The 17,829-nt window shown below is 38.2% G+C and overlaps 1 protein-coding gene across 1 annotated transcript; it reads right to left on the bottom strand.

Annotated features, from left to right (window-relative positions):
• Nucleotides 1-5,418: 5,418 nt before the first annotated feature.
• On the bottom strand, nt 5,419-11,034 carry LOC101293403. Its single transcript, XM_004301728.1, has 5 exons — nt 10,981-11,034; nt 7,430-7,591; nt 6,922-7,119; nt 6,447-6,662; nt 5,419-6,123 (listed from the first exon to the last, which is right to left on the bottom strand). The coding sequence occupies exons 1-5, from the start codon at nt 11,032-11,034 to the stop codon at nt 5,896-5,898; spliced, it is 858 nt and encodes a 285-aa protein (XP_004301776.1). The 3' UTR covers nt 5,419-5,895.
• Between the last annotated feature and the right edge of the window lie 6,795 nt (nt 11,035-17,829).

The following is a 17,829-nucleotide window of genomic DNA, read 5'->3' as shown; positions in this document are numbered from 1 at the left end:
TTTAGCAACCAGGCATACTGCTGGAGCTCTTATTAATCCTAACAGTTGATAAATTTTAAAAAAATTAATTTAACAATACTGCTGGAGATGCTCTAAGTAATTACTTCCTTGATTGTAGGAAATTAACTCTATATATGTCTGTAAACTTATCTGATTCAGTTATGGATGGAATGAATATGTTTATTATGAGTACGGCTATTGGGACCTCCAAATTTGCTCAGTATACCTCTCATGCTCTTTACACCTCCTTTTTAATTTTAACTACAACCATTTGCTCACTAGACCTCCTTTCAAATTCCTAAAATAACCTTAGGTATGTTATTCACATATATCTTAATAATTTACTCATTATACCTCTTATTTATTCTCTAAACCTCTCATTCTTTTAATTTTTTTTCTTTTTGCATACTGTCATCGAGACCTCTATTCCTTGATTTTTTTTTTCCGTTCAAACCTCTTTCACGACCTCAATTCCTTGATATTTTTTATTTCCCATAGAATGTCACCAATCCTCCATTATTTGATCAATTTGTAAGAAAAATTTCAATGACTTCAATTTTTCTTTTAAAAATCAAATAACACAAAGTATTGAGTTTCAAAATTTATATTTACCAGCCCAGTACCATCTCGTTGTAGCATATTAGTTGTTTATCTGATAATAAAAAAAAAACTTATATTTACCAACAAGAAAATATTTTAACATAAATTAGCTTTTCTTTTTCTATTTTACTTGTGCTAAACAACGATTAATGATAACAATTGTATACTATGTATGTTTTTTCCCCCTCTATTTTATGTACATCATGAAATTATTTCAATAGTTATTTAATTTTTCATTATCGATTTTTTTTTACATATATATTCTTTCACCTTATATATATGATAATAGAAAATTTTATGTCACATGGTTGATATTGATCATAGTTTTAGCTCTAATTAAATATATAATATATAGTAAAATTTAGAAAATAGTAAATTAGAAATTAAAAATATATAAAGAAAATAATAAAGAATACAATCAATTAATTATCGAATTGGAAAGTCTAGAGAGAATAAATATACTTCTTTTTGTATGATTATTGTCCTTAATAGTCATTACGTAAGATGAGATAATTGTCATTCAATAACTCATAATAAAAGGAGGTCAAATGAGCAAATTTAGAGGTCTCAATAGCCGCACTCGGGACAATATTATTTGAAACATAATTTTTTTGAATTAGGCCTCGTGTTTTATATGAAGAAACTAAAAGTTAGCATGTGGTTTTAGTGAGTGCCTTGTGTATCTGAACTCGATCCGGAGCAAATGGAGAGTGGAGACTACGAAGCTATGAGTTTCGATATTTATACATCTTAAATTCTAAATCATTGTTTAAAAACCCAAGATGTACAAGCAATGAGAATCTTCATAAGAGTACGGAAAATACAAAAAATGTACTTACCCGTTAAACAAAATCAGAAAGGAGAGATTTTACATCAGTAATGCCCTCTGTTTGTTCAAATGGATATGTAAAGAAGACGAGTCAAAAGCTAGTAGGTCACTTCCGAACGTTGCTTCACTCACACTTCACAGTTTCATCCATACGTCTATCAGTGTATGCAATTTGGCCAAATTATATAGTCTTATTAGATTCATTTCTTCTCCAAAAAAAAAAAAAAAACTAGTTTGCAGGTTGATTTGATCAAATTAGCTGGCAAAACTTAGTACCAATGTCACTGTAGCAATTAGTCTATTATTGAGATAGCTAGTAGTCAAATACTTGGATTATTAGTTATCGGGTTTGTTCGAACTATGTAGATTTCATTAGCGTAAGAATTAGATTATCTAAAAGAGTAAAAGCTCTTATCAAAACCTGGAGTTGTCACGTGAACTTATGTCGACACCAGACCATCAGAAAGTTGCTACACAAAAGCCAAAAGAGTTGGATTAGGAGGAGCATATGATTCTTCAAATTGTAAGATTAACCATACGATTGAACAAATTGGTCTCCTTAATGACAAATAATAATGTCACATTTTTGCTTTATCCATTTATCCTTTTTCTCACACACTTTCATTTTTATATATTTCAATAACAGAACATGTATTCATCATCATCAGTATTCGTTGCAATGTACGTATTAGTAACTAAGAATCGTTGTTTTATCTTCTTCATTTTTTTTCAAAATAATTAACAAAATGTTAAGATGTTGGGTTGCATAATGCATATATTAACATTAATTTTTGTGATGTATTACAATGTTCAGGATGTTTGACGACGTTGTGTAAATTATTCTGATTCACTGGCGTGTAAGAGTTTTACAGGCCAATTTTCTACAAAAATCCGTCCTTCTAACAATCCTCCCATGGTTCGACCATAATTTTTACAGCTAAAGTTTTCGAACCCTAGCCTGAAGTCCTAAACCAAACTCCATTGTATAGTTTACCATCAAACTTAGCCTCTACCTTTTATTCTTCAACTTAAGCATGTCATCAGCACAGTTAGGGTTTTCTAGTCCAGCACGGACCTTCAATCCTTTCCCGATTAGGCTTTTGAAGTGTATAGGAATGTTCTACAACCGTGTCCCGACGGCGACACACTCAGAAAGAGAAAGCTGGGAAGCAACACGTAATACTGCTTGGACGGTTCACAAAGCAGATAGCTTCCAACATTCGCCGACACGTGGCGGCGTTCCCTTCACCGAAGACGAGGAGCAAGCACATTGCACATCCCAGATTGCACCAGCAAGGCGACGTGTCACTTCTCTTTTCTCACTGCCTCGTCCCAAACCATGAAAATATCGTACCGGAAAAGCTGGTCACCACCACCTGTCTTTTCGTCGACGCCACACTCGGCCATTTTACCGTTTTGGCCCTCCTCGTCGGGGAACATTACAGAAGCAAAGTTAGGCGGGGGAAAAGTACGTCCAAAAGAACCGGTCAAGGGTTTGGGTTGAAGATGTGGTCGGGTTTTGATTAGCAAACAAAATCAGGTTTGTTAAAGTTTATGAATAAACAAGGTCAGGTTTACCACCTGTGTGTGTCTATATATATATACAGGGTGTTGTTAAATGTATTCAGTAAAGTTCTAAGTAAACCTAATAAATTTTACATCTAAAATCTTTCTAATAATACCCTTTGTTGTTAATTAAACCCAACACTCTCATATCTAACGAATCTCAAACAATCTCCTTCCTGAACTCGTCATGGTCTGCACCCTTAACCACTCTGATCTCCATCCATGATGCTTTTTTGCTTTAATTAATCTCTTAGCAGCTGATTCAGTTTTATTAAAATCTCACGTATCTTTTTTCTTAAAAAGTTGGTTTCTTTTTACCCGTTGATTCAAGGTAAGAATCTCTCACAATTCACAAAGATTTATGAAAGTAAAGTTAGGCCTTTACAAGATGTCAGGTTGTGTTATTGGAAAATTAAGCTGTGCCGGAAGGCATAGCATGTCTGTTAGAAACACAAGCAGAATTTGCAACCAACCACCCCCTGCTGGACCCCCCCTCCTTTGCTGAACCTCCTCCTCCTTAGTGATAGGCATGCTATACCGTTCGGTATAGCAGCCAAACCCTGTGTTATTAAGATGCACTTCGAATCTTCTTCTTAGTTCCTGGGTTTAATAGTGATGCATATTTAATAAAGCTTTCAATCTGTAGAGTCTCTGAAGAATTCATTATTCATACTTAAGGCATAGTAAATGAATCTTAGCTATTTGATTAAGTAGAACTATGGAGATTTCAATTACTAAGGAAGTGTACGGCGGCAACCACAACACAAAGGACCTCCCTACTCTTGCATATCCATCAACATCCTTCCCCAACGTACTGCCAGCAAAAATCACTCTTTCGTTTTTGGTATTGCAAGGTGCAAGATAGTTGCAACTATTAGCATCTTTCTTGGCGCCCTCACATATGTAGTTGGTGAGGCATCTGATATGCTTTATCGTTCACAAATCGGAGGCTTTAACCGGAAGAACAATATATAGGTTTTGTTGGGTTTAGTAAAAAGGGTATAATTGAAAAAGTGGTTGGGTGTAACTAGAATTTCAATCATTTTGTTGGGTGTAAATAGTTCGCTGGGTCTACATAGCAATTTGTTGAATACATTTAGAAGCATTGAGGCAAATTAAGAACTAGTTAGAGACAGTAGCGTGGCTATTCAGGTCAATCTACGCATTGTTTTTGTACTCTTTAGTCATGAATAACACCACGTCTTAGGCTTCTACTGTTGAATATTTTCTTGTAATTTACATGGTTTTAGAAACAGGGATATAGTTTATCAAAACATGTTTGAAACATTTCTTGTTTATTATTTAACACAGTCATCTTCAATTTTGGATATACAAAATATTTTATTTCAAAACATAATGTGTCATACGAGTAATTAAATTTTGTTCAAATATACGATTATGTTGTGTTAGTCTATTCATTTTATTGGAAGCATGCTATATATACTTCAAATGGGGCAAATGATGTAGAAGTTTCTCATGTGAAGTCTCGGGTTCGAACCTCAGTTTGTGAAAACTTATTTTGGACGGCCTTAGCTAGATTGTTCATGTCTTCATGGTGCATGGTAGCTCACTTATCTACTCTGAAAATATAAATCTTCTCTGATTCAGTAACATCATAATCGATCGCCACAATCAAAATTTAGTGTGACATGCTTGAGGGAGAGGTAATCATACTCGTTCTCTCTTGTGGTACGAGCTAACAGGAACGTAAACATATCTGTCAAAGACTGACCCTAATGGAGAGAGGCAATCATACTCCGATCCTCTGGTCTTTTAAGCACCAATTATTTTGGAATAATCTTAGCCTCCTTTTCTCGTTTTCTTGATTTTGTTCGTTGGATTTTTTTTTTTTCCTACACTAGGAAGTTCCTGATAACGGTCTTTATTTGGCACCAGTCCAAAAATAATCCAACAAACAAGTAGCAAATTCTAGAAGGAAATAAGAAACTGAGGTTATTCACCAAAATTGACTCAAAAATTTCTTTTTAAAACAAAAGAAATTGACTAAAACCGAACTTATTCACCAAGGCAAACCAGTCGCTGTCCAGGTGTCCCCACCACAATCGTCCACTAGTGACACATCAAACCACCCATCGCCGTGCCCGCTCATTCGACGGCCAGATTTAAGTGCAGTACTGACCCCACCACAAGAAACGTAACCCAATTTGCTAAAGGAACCGCCTTTCCGAATCTCCCCACCCAATTAAATATCCAAATTAAAAAAACGGAGGGCGGCCGAAGACCTCAGACCCCCTCTTCATGATACCGAGAATCAAGACCGCCTCCCTTTCCCACCACCAATCCACACCTAACACGTATCCGGCTGTGACTGACAGTCCGTCACCCAACACCACCCAACCGGACCCACATATTCGCAATATTTCTCCCATCCATTATCAAGATTAAAAACAAAGCATAAGAATACAAATTATAAAGTCTATTATTATTTCATTTTCCATATATAGACATTCCCCCTTTGGCCAAGGAGTACATTGACTTTGCCCTAGTTCTGTAGCAAAAGAGAGACCCCAGTATTTACATTTTTGAAACCCAAAACTTATGTATAATCACTCTAGAAACCCACCCTAAATATTTTCCATAACACTAAGCACCATTATTTTTTTGGTTTTTCCTTCTTGGTCATCATCCTCCCTCCCTCCTGCACTTGTGTCTTATTCTCTAAACTTTACCCAACACTTGCACTTCCGATGGCTTCTATGTACACAAAACCAGAAAGCTAAGTGGTCACTACTAACTTAACTTAGCTCCAAACACGGCCTTTTAGCGAAAAGCTCTAGTGTTGGGAGGGGCATTGCTGCAGCTAACTTTGTATATGCGAGGGATTAAGATGATACACTAGAAATACAAGCTTCATTGGGGGAGGGCATTAGGGGGCTGTCTTAGTATTCTATGATTAGTCCTCCCATTGGTGCCCTGTGTGGAATGCCCTTCCTCCTCTTGGCCGTCCGGTAATTGGCGGAAGTCGGGGGTGGTGTTGACGGCGAGAAGCTGTGGACTTTGTTGTTGGAGAACCTTCCGTGGCTGCTGCTGCTGTACGAGTCCTCCGAGTCCGAACCCATTAGCCTGGCTCTCATTTTCTTCAGTGGATTCTGGGAAGTTCCCACAATCTGAAATTGATGACATTTGACAATTAGACAACATTCAATGGCCCAGAAGAGCAAAGTATTCACATTGTGAAAATGTTTGGTGGTTGGGAAATTGAGGGAAATTTCAATGAAATGCTATTGCAAAAGTCAAACTCAGACTAAACTAATCAACCAAAGGAATGAAGACAATTACTATGACTCAACTGGTTTGATTGCTTGGTGACAAAAACAAGGGGTGCTAAACTATTCTTTTTCCTTCCCAGATTGATTTCTCAATGGAGGCAACCAAACTGTTGAAAGAAACTAAGAAAAAATGTGAAGAGATAGAGACATTGTTGTAATACCTTGCAACCAAGAGAGCAGAATCTGAATGAGTCAAGCAGGCTGCGCTCACAGACTTCACAGGTATTGGTGACACCTTTTCCGGGCCTAGGCTGAGGCCTCTCATTCAGGAAAACGACTCTGGCACTGTTGATAATGTAAGTCTGAACTCCGGTGATGTCGAGATGCTTCTGAATCTCATTCACCCTAATCACATCATGGTATGAAGACCTCCTTATCTGTCATTCAAGAACAACACACCATCAGAAATTGGCGAAAAATAATCAAGAACAAATCAAATGCAATGAGATTTCAAAAATTGATTACAAAACCCAAATGTGATTCCTTTATCAGAAGAGAAATTCCTTTTTTCCTCAACTTTCCGAAAGGTAGTTTGGTATAGTATAGATTTTCACAATTACAGAAATGAGAAAAAAGAGAATCAAAAGCTGAAACAGAACAATCATCAAACAATGGCTTGAAGTTCAAAATCAATACCTGAATGGCGCGGTGGTCCTTGTGGTAGGCAAGGCAGAGAGAGCAGAGAGGACCATTCACACAATCCAAGCAGTACATATTGCATTCACTCTTGTGAGAATCGGCATGGAACTTGCAATGACCAAAGAAGCTCTCTCTGAGCAGAGGCTTCAGCCAAGGCGGCCACCTGTTGTCTTCCTCATCAGGACCTCCAGCACCCTATTCAAAGTCAAAAAACCAACCTAGACAGTCAGAACAAACCAATCCCACAAAGAACATCACTGAAATTCAAGCTAAAAATAGAGCATTGGCACCCCAATTTGCATGCTAGAATGCAAAACCAGAAGACTGTGTCACAACTCATAACAAACAAAACCCACAAAGAAAAGATTCAAACTTGTTCAAGAAACAGAGCAAAGTCCCATAACCCATTTGCAAAGAACCAAACCAGAAACAGAGCATTTGTACCCAAAATGCAAGAAAAACAGAAACCCAGAAAAGCAAATCAAGAACCAGTGCAGCTTCATACCATGATTCTCCTACTCTTGGGCTTGATTTCTCTGACACCACTGTCCTGGTTCTCGATCGCCAGCTTGAACAAACCGTAAGATACACACTCTTTTTGCTTAATGTCGAAACACAAGTAAACCAGAGCAACAAAACAGTCTCTCAGTCTAAGAAAAGGCTTAGGCTTTGAGGTTTAGAGAGAGAAGTAGAGAGAGGGTTTTTTAGGTTGATAGGAGAAGAAGGAAGAAAAAGAGTGGAGGCGGTGTGGGAGGGAATGGGGTTCTTGTATAGAGTGTTGCGTTAGAGAGAAGAGAGAGAAGAGAGATGGATCGTTCTTATCTTCACCACGAAGTCCACAACCGAAGCTGGCTCGGAGCCTGAGCCTGTGTTCCGAGCCCGAAGCTGAGAGGAGATGCGTTGGGTGCAAGGAACCCACCTCCTTCTTTCCTTTTTATTTCCCTTTCGTTTTCTTGCTCTTCGGTCTTATCATTTCTCGTATTAATTATTCTTTTTTTTTGGCTTAATTATTTCCTTTTTACCCTATTATTTAAGTCGTTATTTGTCACTCATTATTAGTGGTATTGTTTTGGGCAATTGTGTCAATTTCATATTCTATTAAGTTTGTGGTTTTACTTAATTATGTGACATGAACTTGACATATATATTATTTCTTTTTAATTTAATCACGTATTTTGAGGTCTTTATACTCTCGTGTCCTGATCAGACTTTGTCCCAACTGCTAATCTCACTTATATTCTGTTTTCATCAAGTAACAAATTTTTAAAATGTCACAAAATCAAGTGTGGACGTGCACATGCTCCATATGCTGCACTTCTCCCATTGATCCATCCATCCATCCTATGGTATGAAACTATGAACTGATTGTTTTATTGAGATAGATAAATGAAGTGTTCGTCTATGGTATTTCTAAATTTCGTTCTAAATAGAGGTAGAGCAGTCCGATATAAAATGTAACAGTTACATATCTGTAAATTAATAATATTGATGAAGGATAAAGTGTAAAGACAAAGAGATAGCAAGAGAATCATCATCTTATTTATTAATAGGAGCTCTTTATATAGAGAATTACACAATACCAATATGGTAAGAATATGAATACATAGATCTAGTCAAACTACATATCCTATTGACATAAGGCCAAGACACACATAAAGAATATCTAGAAAGATACAGAATATCCTAGAACACTCACCCTTGTGCCGCGCACTGATATGCCGATGGTGCTGATTTGTTGCCTCGTCAAAAACCTCATCAAGTCACAAAAACCCTGTGGGAGAAAAACTGAACTTTGATCGTAGGAGAAAAATAGTACAACGCACCCTTCACATTTGATAGTGACATGTATGTATGTGCTAGACCCCCTGAAGTTTGCACCTCCCCCTGATCTTTACATCAATCATAGGGGTCTTCCTGATTCTTATTAATCACGAAAATTTCAACAACTTAGCATGTCAATGCTCTTTAACATGTCTTCAAATGTGACATTAGACAGTGATTAACTAAATCATGCCGTATTGTCCTCAAATGATCTTTTACACTTAGATCTTGAGGAGAAGGCCGTTTGTGAACTCAAAACATAAGTTCGTGCAGGAAATTAGATTTCCGCGTAGCATGATCTTCAGTTACTAAAACAGTCGTAACTTCCTCTAGGAAATACATATGAACGAATTGTAAACGGTTTTGGAAACTAGACTCATAGAGCTTTCCAACCGTATATTACACACGTTCTAGTTCATCAAGAGCTATTCACAAAGTCCGGTCGAAGTTGACTGTTTTGCCAAAATCAGATTCTCGGACAGATTCGTCATATTTTACGAAAACGGCCATAACTCACTCAATATGACAGGTATGATCAAATGGTTGGTGTCCCTGGAAAGTAGACACATAGACATTTCCAATGGTACCAATTTCACCTTTTTCTAGTGAGTGAGATTTCCTGTAGGTCAAGTGGAAGTTGACCTACAAAACTTGGCAGATTCTGATTCGCTTTTGATGTGTCTTTCTTATGTAGGGATAGAATAAGCCTCAACCTTTTATACCATTAAGTATTGAAAAAGGAGTTACTGCCATTACATTGGCGTTGTGTGGGCACATAGCTACACTTAGCTTTACAACTTTTCATAGCGAATAAGATGTCAAGTCTTTTGTATTGTGTTGAGTACATTGATGCGTCTTATTGTACTTAGATGGGAACTCCATCTCTTAACACATATTTGTCATCTTGCTTTAGACAAAACAACGGATCTCTCTTTAGAGCAAAGATCTTGACTAATCATGGGAGTATATGTAGGTCTCACTAGTTATAAAGTGCCTAAGCCGATTGATGGGAAATCATCATCAATACAGTCATCGAGTGCCTTATCGAGACCGTGTCTTCCCAAGATCTTTTTCTTCGGATGTTGATACATATTGGCATCTTTTGATCCATCAAGAATCCATGTAAAATCCAGAATGAACATGCAAATGCATAATTCACCATATCCCTTCCAAATCAAGTAAAGTCCATGTGCGTTTCAATACATTTAGCAAACACATGCTCTTGTGGTTTGGAGCCACTTGATTCGGATGGATGAAGTCCGTTTAAGAGTTTCATGTATATCTCTGATCCCATAGAGATGTTATTATGACCACATTCATAGGCTGCATATTCAGTTATTCGGAAACTACCAAACTGACAAAGTAGTGGAGTTCAATGACATCAATTACGAGAGCATATCTCATCGTAGTCTATCCCAGTGCATGATAGTGAGAGACCTTGCGCCATAAGGTGAGTCTAAACTCTTGTTCTCACTACGCTATCTAGCAAAGGCATAATTCACCATATCCCTTCCAAATCAAGTAGAGTCCATGTGCGTTTCAATACATTTAGCAAACGCATGCTCTTGTGGTTTGGAGCCACTTGATTCGGATGAATGAAGTCCGTTTAAGAGCTTCATGTATATCTCTGATCCCATAGAGATGTTATTATGACCACATTCATAGGTTGCATATTCAGTTATTCGGAAACTACCAAACTGACAAAGTAGTGGAGTTCAATGACATCAATTACGAGAGCATATCTCATCGTAATCGATCCCAATGCGTGATAGTGAGAGACCTTGCGCCATAAGGTGAGTCTAAACTTTTGTTCTCACTACGCTATCTAACAAAGGCATAGTTGATAGGATTTAGCTTGCGGTGTCGGCATCACCTGCCCAAAGACCTATCTCTTTGTTAATGTTGGATCGCATCTTTCCGTTAGGCCAATCAACTAAGTTGATATCCATCAACGAAAGGTGGTTCGATAGTAGACTCATTATCCCACGTCCTCATGTACACTAGTGTAATACTTGTAGAGATCTCTATATGGATTGGATTTGACATTGAGGCGTCCCCCAACGATAATCACAATTCAGACTTCATGAGATGGATTTGAGTATCACTGATCAATGGATCAGGTTGTGCCAAACTCGTTTTCTTCCTAGTGCGAGAAAATATCGAACCTAAGGGCCTCCCTCCTTTTGGGGAGCCACACGGCCTTATGACACCAATTTTGCCACTATATGGGGTCACCATTTCACCATCTATGGTGATGGCGCCAAGACCAACTTCATTTGGTCGCGCCATATCCTCTTGATATGACATCAATCCTTGCTTGCAGACATATTTGCAGCATGTGATCTCGTCACTTTAACACTTTAAGCATTTGGGATCAAGATGAGACTTAGTGGGGACAAACCATGACAATTCACGTCGTTCCACTTGAACACTTGTGTTCTTATCTCCCCCTAACGGTGGGAATATTGTCTCATCAAAGTGACCATCCGCAATATAGCAGTAAAAGAGATCGCCTGACAAGGTTTCTACATATGCGGATTATAGGTGGAGGTTCACATCCAACCTAAATATTTATTCATCTTAAATGACTCATCTTTGTGCGCAGTGGCAGTGCGATTTGGCACCTAGAATAAACATCTAGCTAAGCTCAAGGATTGGAGATCCGTTTCAATCCTGTCGAGCTCAAGGATTGCAATTTCGTGTTAATCCTGGTACACAGTCACGAGCTGTAGTACAACAATATTCAATGATGGTGGGTCGTAGATGAATAGTAAAGCTGCATGCAAATATTGCATAGCCCCAAGACGTAATAGTAAGATTGGTGTGCATCAATAATATTTAAGCGACAAGCTAAAGTTGCTTGGTCATAGCCTCGGTGAGACCATATTGCGTGTGAACATGGGGTACAGGACACTTTAACTTACATCCCAATAAACTTCTTTAAAGAATGGGTAGTGAGCCCGTAGAGGTATAAGCAGCATAAGCAGTAGATAATAATGAAACACGTGACCAGTGTGTTAACACTTCAAGCAACACTATAAAGCATAAAAAAGTGTCCGCAAGTTGGTTGTATCTATCTACATAGTTTGATGTAAGAATAGAATGTTCACTTTTGTGTTATTTAGCGTGGGAGGGTCTCACTCCTAATTTAGCTAAAGAATAGGCTTTCAAAACGAGCAATGAGCATTGTAGGGGGCCAATGCGACATTGAGGGAAGGCCGGTGCACCTCAATTGCTTGAGGAATTGACTAGACGACCTCTAAGAAGTTGGAGTCGTGTTCGGGTGACGTCAATGTCCCCCGGGTCACCACCATGCTTCATGGTGATGCTAGATCTCGAATGTCTTCGTTTTGAGCGGAAGAATGCATGGATGTCCATGAGAATTTCTCAAAATTTGGACTATTATATCTCTTCCAGGTTGACCAATTTGGTCATACTAAAGCCTATATGAGCCAATGTCCCAAATATCATGTTTGGCGACAACATGAGATTTGATATTCGAATCGTAGTGACATACAATCCACTAGATTGACTCATGAATTTCTCCAAGATGCGCTTTAGTCCGCATTCATGAGAAGATATACACAAAAGAATTCTTGTTCATTCTCACAATGTGTTTTCAAATGAAAACTATTAGCAGGAATGTCTTTAAAGCAAAATATGGTTCGATTGCCTCTCAATGCATAGAGGGTATCTGTGACATTGATCATGGTGCCATGAGGCATCAAGATTTAAACTAAACCGCGTCCTTGAATGACCAGTATGATTCAATCATTGTAGTCACAAAAGATTTACAAATGCAAAAATCCAAAGATAGTTGCCGGATCCTTAGAATGTTGTGGATAGTTCCACTATCTGCGAAGCACTCCATGTCTCGATGAGACATATCTACAAGGAGTAGATAGGCGAGTTAATAGTTCCACTTGAACCATTTAGAAGGATTGAAAGAAGCTACGAAAAGCTGCAATCCCGAGAGTGTATAAAAATTTCCGCGCAGAATGACCTTTGCGCACTAAAACAGCCATAACTTCTTCGTTAAAATAGATATGGACGAACCGTGAAAAGTTCTGAAAACTAGATTCGTAGAGCTTTCCAATGATATAAAGTTCACTGTCTGGTTCTTCCGGAGCTGTTCACAAGGCTCAAACGAAGTTGACTTTCCAGAATGGACAGATTGCTGTTTTTCGCAGAATTGGCATGTGCGAAGCTGTGAAGCTTGCAGGTGGCGTGTAGGCTTTTGCCTTAGCCAAAAGTGACGTGTGTATGATCAAAATCAAATCCTTTTGGTCGTTCTAAGGTCGTAAACTCCATGACTAGTTAGCAAAAGCTCCTTGACATGAACATAAACTAACTCAGAGGACCTAGAGGATTCGATCATGATGATAATTTTCCGGTTTTGATAAGTCTTCAACGTCTTTTGCAAGACGGCAATTGGTTTAATAGCGTAGGGGGATCCAAAATCAAAAGTTTTCGGTAACTCCAAGTCAGTATGACCAGGCATGTCCGTGGAAGGTCGGTAGTGCGAGACACACTTGAAACCACTATCCTTAATTTCGGACAATTCTAAGATATCACATTGAGCTTGGATGAGCCTAGTTGAACAATTGATGATGGAAAATCCGCTAAAGGGTAGAAGACTTAACCGGAAACACGTTAGCGATCCTTCTTGAGGATGCAAGGCCGTGCGTCATCTTCACTTGGAAGAGACCAAAATGGCACAATCTAACCATGTAGATTGTAAATATAACATGCTTCTAAGGACGATGTAAAAATGTACATCTTGTTTGTAAATCAATACGAACCAAAAGAGGAGAATAGTTTCATAACTTCGAAAAAATTCTCAGGGCATTCATTATTGCTAATGTGAGTACATCGAGATCTCAAATAGACGAAGGACGTCGATACAACGCCTTAGTACATATAGCTTGGAACGAAAATCAATGTCTAGCCGATGACATCAAAGTCATGGGTAGCTAGAGCAGGATCCGAATCTTTAAAATTCGTTAAATCATGAGGAGGACGTTCTTGTCCTCATATTGATTTTCCGTACCTTTTTGTATGCATTCACAATTTGAAGGAGCTGGACAATCTTGAACCAGTAATCCGAAGATCCACAACGGTTGCATTATCATGAGCTGACGTGAGTAGTTTTGACAAAATGGTGTCTAGACCGGGAGTGTCGCTATTAGAGCCTGCGACACCTCCCCCTCTTTTCTAGACATCGGCACGACGTTTTCTGTCGTTGCCATGACCCATATTGTTGTCCCCACATTAGGGGATAATCCCAAATAAGTTTATCACATTAGCGTGTATACAATTAGTTTGTATGATCAAAATCAAGTCTCGTTGGTAATTCCAAACCAACTTGGAGGACCTAGAGAACTTAATGATGATCAAATCCGCTAAAGATTATGGATCATGATGCCACAAAAGATCATCAATAATATGTAGTCAATTAAGGTGGTAAGCAATCCACTTGACTAATAACTCAACAAGTAGAGTTATATGAACGTTTCGAGAAACGCTCCATGAGTGCATTCCACAGTACTTTGTGGTCATTACTTTTTGCACAGATTGTCATTGAAGGTTTTTGTCGATGTAGCGCTTCAAAGACTTTAAGCGCATGAGATGTGAAATCTCGGCATCTAAGCTTGTTAGCCTGAGGGTCAAAACATGTGGTTTAATCCTTTCCTATGAAAGGTTCCATAGATACCAAGCGAAAATCCGCCTTAGGCATCTAGTACGTCAAAACTCAAAGGAGCAGAATGTTACATTGCTCTTGCATACAAAACCAAGCTGTTATGAGACTCGATAGAGGTCACAAACAATGCTTTTAATGGTTTGTCCTTCGGATTGATCACACACAATCCGGAAAAGCCGTGAATTGATCAAACACAATTTGGAAAAAGACCTCGGATTGATCAAACACAATCCGGTGATAGGTCGGGGTTGATCATACACAACCCGGACAAGGAAACAAGATTGATCAAACACACTCTTGACCCGCGAATAAAATTCCGGGATTTTTGGTACCTGCAAATACACCGACCCAAGCATAGAATGGAGTAGAAGAATGGGAGAAAACACTTTATCTCCCCCGAGGTTATTGAACTTGGAAGAGTTTTAGGGTTGTAAAATAAACATACCATAAACACTTGGATGCTTGATCGGATGAAAAGAAAGCAGCGGAGCGGACGACCGAGAGGAGAAACAACGTTTCGCCTACTTTTACTTCGAATTTGGGGCTGAAAATTTGACAGGAGGAGCCGCTCTGGATGAGGAAGCTGTTATCAAAAATTCAGGTTGATCGGAGCAAGGGAAGGTGGTGAACTGGTGGTCGTTAGCGGCGGCGGTCTGGAATCTTCCAGCGGCTGGTTCGGACACTTTCCGGCCGGTTCTCAGGGTGAGACCGGCAGCGTTGGATCCGGGTCGGAGAGAGCTTTCTAGGGATATAAAATTCCGGCGGAGGGCAGTCGGAATTTTGGTCGGAAATCGGGAAAAACAAGGTTGCCCGATTTTAGGGTTTGGAAAACAAATGGTGGGCTATTAGCGCTAGGGTTAGAACAAAGTGCATGATAACGTGATGAAGGATAAAGTGTAGAGACAAAGAGATAGCAAGAGAATCATCATCTTATTCATTGATAGGAGCCCTTTATATAGGAAATTACACAATACGAATATTGTAAGGATATGAATACATAGATCTAGTCAAACTACATATCCTATTGGCTTAAGGCCAAGACACACATAAAAAATATCTAGAAAGAGACAGAATATCCTAGAACAAATATCAATAAATGTAAGTGTATTTGTTGTATCGATAAATTAATGTATTTCAAAAATAAAAAAATTATAAAACGATTAAATGACGACACTATCTCTATCATAACTTATAGTCACGTGTCTGTTTTAATGACATCCCACAATGGGATGACAATGAGTGACTCTGATCGAACTTTACGTGTGAACAGACTTTCAGTTTACTAACATGGAAGCGATGCTTCGATGTGAATAAGGCTACTAACTTTTTTTTTGTTCTGTAGAGCAACACGAATTTTCATAGCTCAAGTATTGATGTCGCGCGATTCTAGGGCATTTACCTTTTGAATTGGTTGCGCTAGAGAACATCATGTAGGTGGTGCATATTTTATTTTCTTATATGAATTTTTTTGAGTTTTAGACTAAATGATAATTTGGGAAATTCTTCATATATAAATAAATACAAAAGTAATATTTCTTTTTTGAGAAGTATGTGCCACACTACCCTTCAATAAATTACACAACTAATGAAATGACACTTTTCTTAGCTTGGTTGGTGCTTCGATTCCACTTGAATTTATATCATTTATTACCAATGCTCAAAATTCTAGCCCTTGTAAGCGTTTGTAGGTTGTAATCATCTATGAATCAATTAAAGTTTCCCCCAAATAAGAAGAATGAACTCTTCATCTAATACTGAAGGCTATAGTGATAGGGAATGAGACAGATTTATATATACCAAGGTTGACTTAACTATGTAGGTATGGTTCCGGTTGGCCATCCCTCAATGAACGCTTGCTATATCTCCTTTAATAAGGGGAAAATGTCATCAATCAACTTATTAATCTTTTTGAACAAAAAAAAAATCTTATTAATCTTTAACCAATGACGCTGTCAAGATTGTCGATGGAGATCCAGCATCTACAACATGATCTGAGAAGACCAAGAAATCTTCTCGCCACAAACACAATCAACGCTGAGAATTCTCCCCACGCGGTCGCCGTGCCATACCAATTCAATTCACAATCACTGCCATCAAGTCTAAAGGAAAAACGCCGTTGCCGCTAGTCAAAATCTAGGTTTCACAAGTCGAGACCCCTCCAAGAAGTTTGGAGGCACATTTCCATTTTTTATAAGTACACACGTTAATGTTATAAGAGGGGGTTTTTTTTTAAGGAAATGAAGATAGTTCCAGCTGGCATAGGCAATACAACTAGTAACTCCTAGTCAAGCGGGAGATAGAACTCCTACACAAGGTCTGAGAGCCCTTATTCGATTAACAAGTATAGTTTGGATTAACAAGTACTTTTTAAACTAAATTTCTCTTGAAATATCATAATTATAAAAGATCAATCAAATCAGAGATTGTGTGGATATATGAAAAAAAAAAAATTGAAGGCACATATGCCTAACTGGCGCACTTGGACAACGCTTAGACTAGCTATAACCGCCAAACTCGAAATTGATAAAATTTCCATATAGGGTTAAGGTGAAGAATGTGAAAATTATTGAGTGTAAATATAGAAGAATTTGCATGAATTATCCAAAGTGACTCTTTAGCAGAGTTGGTTAAGGTGATTTCAAAAGGAATTGACGACCTGGGTTCAAATCCCCACTTTGGGGGAATAATTTTTGTTCAAAATATTCAAATCTGGGACCAATTGAAGACAGCATATTGGTGATATCTCGTAAATATCGAGATTTTCCTGAAATATCGCAATATTTCCTACATTTTGAATGACATTTTGTGGTAGGATTAGAAACTTTCGGACCATAAAAAAATGATAAATTCGGCAATGTATATCGATTTTTTAGTCCTTGGTTATTCTGCCAACATTAATACTGACTTAGGCATTGGAGTGTAGAAGACCGCCCACCCGCGGTCTCTTCATCTAAGTAGCGTCTTATGTTCTTATTGACAGATCTACTAAGTTAAGGATATTTGTTCCGCTACTCACATTCAGACATAGATATTAGGGGTTATACAGGCCGCTAATCCATTGTATCAACAAAAACATTGTGTTGGTTTAACCTAAACTATATATGATATTTTTTTTATCTTTTTTTCAATAGGGTTAGGGTAACCCAAACGCTTCATAGTCATAAGACATATTCCTGGACGCATGTGAAATGCTCCAACTATGCATTGTAACATAGTGCCTGGCTATTTTGACAACTTTGTGTATCGAATTCTGGTTGAGGAATTCTATACCTGACCCTCGACCATTAGGCCACTTATAGTGGTTGAAAACATTTTTGATTTGGTTGGTATTCATTATTCAAGTATGAATCAGAGAAGGTTTAAATTTATGAAATTAAGGGTAA

Source organism: Fragaria vesca, linkage group LG5, assembly GCF_000184155.1.
Source record: "Fragaria vesca subsp. vesca linkage group LG5, FraVesHawaii_1.0, whole genome shotgun sequence".
Classification (NCBI taxonomy): domain Eukaryota; kingdom Viridiplantae; phylum Streptophyta; class Magnoliopsida; order Rosales; family Rosaceae; genus Fragaria; species Fragaria vesca.
Note: the sequence above shows the minus strand (reverse complement) of the source record. Positions and strands in the feature narration are given on the sequence as shown.

Coding starts and splice junctions, on each gene's coding strand:
- LOC101293403 (XM_004301728.1), bottom strand. CDS start 11,034: ATGGCGCGACCAAATGAAGTTGGTCTTGGCGCCATCACCATAGATGGT. Junction 7,592..10,980: donor TCACCATAGATGGTGAAATG/GTGACCCCATAT, acceptor TAAACCTCAAAG/CCTAAGCCTTTTCTTAGACT. Junction 6,663..6,921: donor AGGACCACCGCGCCATTCAG/GTATTGATTTTG, acceptor CTTGAATGACAG/ATAAGGAGGTCTTCATACCA.